We start from the raw sequence: 3,459 nt of genomic DNA on the forward strand, positions 1-3,459 counted from the left end.
TCTAGATCCCTGCAGCAACTTAATGATTCACTTCCATAGCAGTTTTCCGTCTCTCATTGATTTTCTTTATTTGGTGGTAGTTCTACAATTCAATCCTTTTCCTTTGATGGGATTTGACACTGTGTTGTTTTGTGAATTTATCACACTAGCCATCTGCTGTCTTTGCTTTTTTTGTTCTAATAGTAGAAGAACTGTAACACGAACATGCAGTTCCATAATACATATCTCCACAGTACAGATCTCCTGTGCTATGATCCAAAACTCAAAATTTACTCCACTGAGCTCTTATTAGAGCTGCATTGGATTCATTATGCAAGAAGCAAATATCAGTCTGTTTTCTTTTCCAGAATCTAAGCCAAAGGCCACCTCAACATGTAATGACATATCAAAAGAACCGTTATCCGTTTCCATCTGCCAAGATTGTGTATGGTGCTAAACAAGAGATTATTACAGCCAAGCGACGTAATTTGTCCTTCGTGCACTGACAAATTTGATATGTCTACTTAGTGATTTGTGTTATGTGTGCTCATACATCTTTATACATCATATTTTAATATTAAAGCCAACTAAAAGATTCAGCCTTCCAAAAACATGATCTCTTGCCATGCTGGTACAAACAGCAGGGGCACTGTGTGCTGATTTATGATTTGCCATCTGTTGGCTTAGTGTGTCAACAGAAATGAAAGGCACCTGCAATGTCTTTGCCCTCCCTTGTCTTTCTCACAGCTAGAAGACAATTAATGCCATGCTTCTAATAATAATACTTATCTCCATTGGTGAGACAAGCCCGGTTTGACACCGCATTAGAGCCGCCAATCAATGATGGCTGCATCAAAAGACCATTTTGAGGTGAGAGGAAGTACACCCACTGGTTGAAAAATAATCTTGTAAGACTTGCTCATATAAAATAAAACCCCATAATTTCAAAGGAATAGCTTACAGTGCTGATCATTTAGAAAGCTGAATGAGGACAAATTGAAACTGAATGAGGACAAATTGAAAATTGAAAACATTCTGTAAAAATTGTATTTTTCCATGTAAGATGTGTGTCTAATGTTTTGTGAGAGATATTCATCTTTGTATGTTATTAGTGACAACTGTGTTATACTGATATGGAAACATCAGTGTAGAAACCAGACATATTCAGAATACAAACCCCCTAAAAAGGATGATTTTTAAAGTTCTTTGTACACTAAAAAGCAACAATAAAATATTACTTTTGAGATTCATAAAGTGGTAATTAATTAAGTGCCGATGGATTATTACAATGAAAATTTTCTAAAATTGCTGATGACACTGCTCAGGAGTGACTATGAAATTTTGGGTAGACCCTTAATGCTTAAATGACATACATGTTTCAAATTTATTCAAATACACAGTTTAAATAGTAACACTCCAGGAGTCACAAAGAGTACATACAGGGGCTTCTCTAAGGTCATTTCTTATATACACAACTGTATTAGCTCCGTAGCCTCATACATCTCTGTCCTTTGCCCGCAGACTTGACAGGTACATGCAGTCTACAACACCACGTCTGGTCTCTCTGCCAGTTTAAGAGCCTCGTGCATACTGGCAGCAGACAGTTTTCGGTTAATATTCCTGTAGCGACAACGGATGAGGTTGTGGTAAGTGGTCCTGAGGTCCCTGTTGAAGAAGGCATATATGAAAGGGTTGATGAGTGAGTTGGCATACCCCAGCCACAACAAAGTCCTCTCCACCCACAGGGGAACACAGCTACACTGGACCCCGCAGACGAAGGGCCGAGCTGTGGACAGAAGGAAGAACGGCAGCCAGCAGACGCTGAAGGCACCCACCACTATCCCGAGCGTGGCTGCCGCCTTCTGCTCCCGTTTGAAGATGGAGATGTTCTTGCGGTCGTTCTTAAGGAGGCGAGAGAAACTCGCACACTCCTCGACCTCTCTCTGCAGCTTCAGCGCAGCCGTCACGCAGTCCACGCTATCCTCGTCCTCTGCTCTAGGGAAACCGGCTATCGTGTGCTTGGCAGCGCTCACCTTGGCCGCTCTGTATATCCTGTAGTACATGATCAGCATTACAGACATGGGGATGTAAAAGGCGACCGCAGTGGAATATATTGTGTAGCCAAAGTCTTGGCTGATCAGACACACTTTGTCATCGTTCACGTTCTGCGCCCACCCAAAAAGTGGAGGCAGAGTAATGGAAGCAGAGAGAAGCCATACAGACAGGACTATTTTGGCCATACACTTTCCACTCTGTCTCACAGGATATGTCAGGGGCTTAGTTATGCCAAGGTACCTTTAAAAAAAAGAGAGCACAGTGGGGCAATATAAATACACAGCACATTTTGCATGTCAGTCTTTGGCCCAAAGGGAGCGACTTTTGCTGTTGGAGTGAGCCATAAATGACTAAATCAGTTTTTTTTAAATCAGCAAACTCAAATACATGGTTGTGTATATGGCTTTTTATTTACATAATTTATTTACACTTAAATTTTGCTTTATTTATCCCAACCAAATATAAATCAGTATTATGCATATTGTACATATACATGTATATATGTATTATAACATACACATGTATCATATGTGTAATGTTAATTTATATGATCTTGCCACATGACCATAAATTACTCCTTAAATATTAAAAATTTTGTCCACTCGATTTTGGTTTCTCTGGTTTGATCGCATTTTATAAGTAATTTAAAAGCCATGAGAAAAGCTCACCTGTCTATACTTATCACACAAAGCGTCATAATTGAAGCAGTGCAACACATAACGTCCATAGCGATGAAGACGTTGCAGAAAACCCGACCAAATATCCACTGTCCTCCTATAAGATCGGTGATGCTGACAAAGGGCATCACTGCTACTGCTACAGATAGATCTGCAACGGCGAGGGACACAATCAGGTAATTGGACGGCTGTTTGAGCTTCTTTACAAAGCACACAGATATGACCACCAGCAAATTCCCACAAATTGTTGAAAAAGTGAGAATGGTGAGGATTCCTCCTATTAGCACTTTCTCAACGTTCCCGTAACTCAGAATTTGCTCTCCGCAGTTCGTCTCATTATCCATTAAACTCGAAGTTGGTAAAGTTGCTGTTGACGTATCATGAACCTTCAACAATCCCAGGTCCATCATTTCAGATGTCAGAGTGGACACGTCAAGCTCCTGCATAAGTTCTTTTGTCGGAGACGATCTCATGCTGATGCAAGCGACCTGTCCTTGGTTCTGAAATAAAATGACTTAAATGAACAGTGTCTGCCTTTTCTGCCAGCCCACAGCAGACAAAAAACTATCTTAACAAACGTCATTGCCTATCTTTTGTTAAGGTGCTTCGATAAAACTTAATGGAATAAGTGGGAGCTTCTGACTTTTTCACTTCCTCCCATGTCTTCCCTTTCCATAGAAAATGTAACGTGATAACACGAAGCACCAGCCACCTCTGTTTAACAGTGTACGCTCTCACCAACCCGCCT

The 3,459-nt window shown here is 40.7% G+C and overlaps 1 protein-coding gene across 1 annotated transcript; it reads right to left on the bottom strand.

The window, feature by feature from the left end:
* Positions 1 to 1,520: 1,520 nt before the first annotated feature.
* Positions 1,521 to 3,184, bottom strand: htr7 (5-hydroxytryptamine receptor 7). Its single transcript, XM_030775549.1, has 2 exons — positions 2,703 to 3,184; positions 1,521 to 2,274 (listed from the first exon to the last, which is right to left on the bottom strand). The coding sequence occupies exons 1-2, from the start codon at positions 3,182 to 3,184 to the stop codon at positions 1,521 to 1,523; spliced, it is 1,236 nt and encodes a 411-aa protein (XP_030631409.1).
* Between the last annotated feature and the right edge of the window lie 275 nt (positions 3,185 to 3,459).

This window comes from Chanos chanos, chromosome 5, assembly GCF_902362185.1.
Source record: "Chanos chanos chromosome 5, fChaCha1.1, whole genome shotgun sequence".
NCBI lineage: Eukaryota > Metazoa > Chordata > Actinopteri > Gonorynchiformes > Chanidae > Chanos > Chanos chanos.

Bases quoted from the DNA above. Each gene is read 5' to 3' on its own strand.
- htr7 (XM_030775549.1), bottom strand. From the start codon at position 3,184: ATGAGATCGTCTCCGACAAAAGAACTTATGCAGGAGCTTGACGTGTCC. The intron at 2,275-2,702 runs GTGAGCTTTTCT...TTTTTTTTAAAG, and splicing joins TGTGTGATAAGTATAGACAG to GTACCTTGGCATAACTAAGC.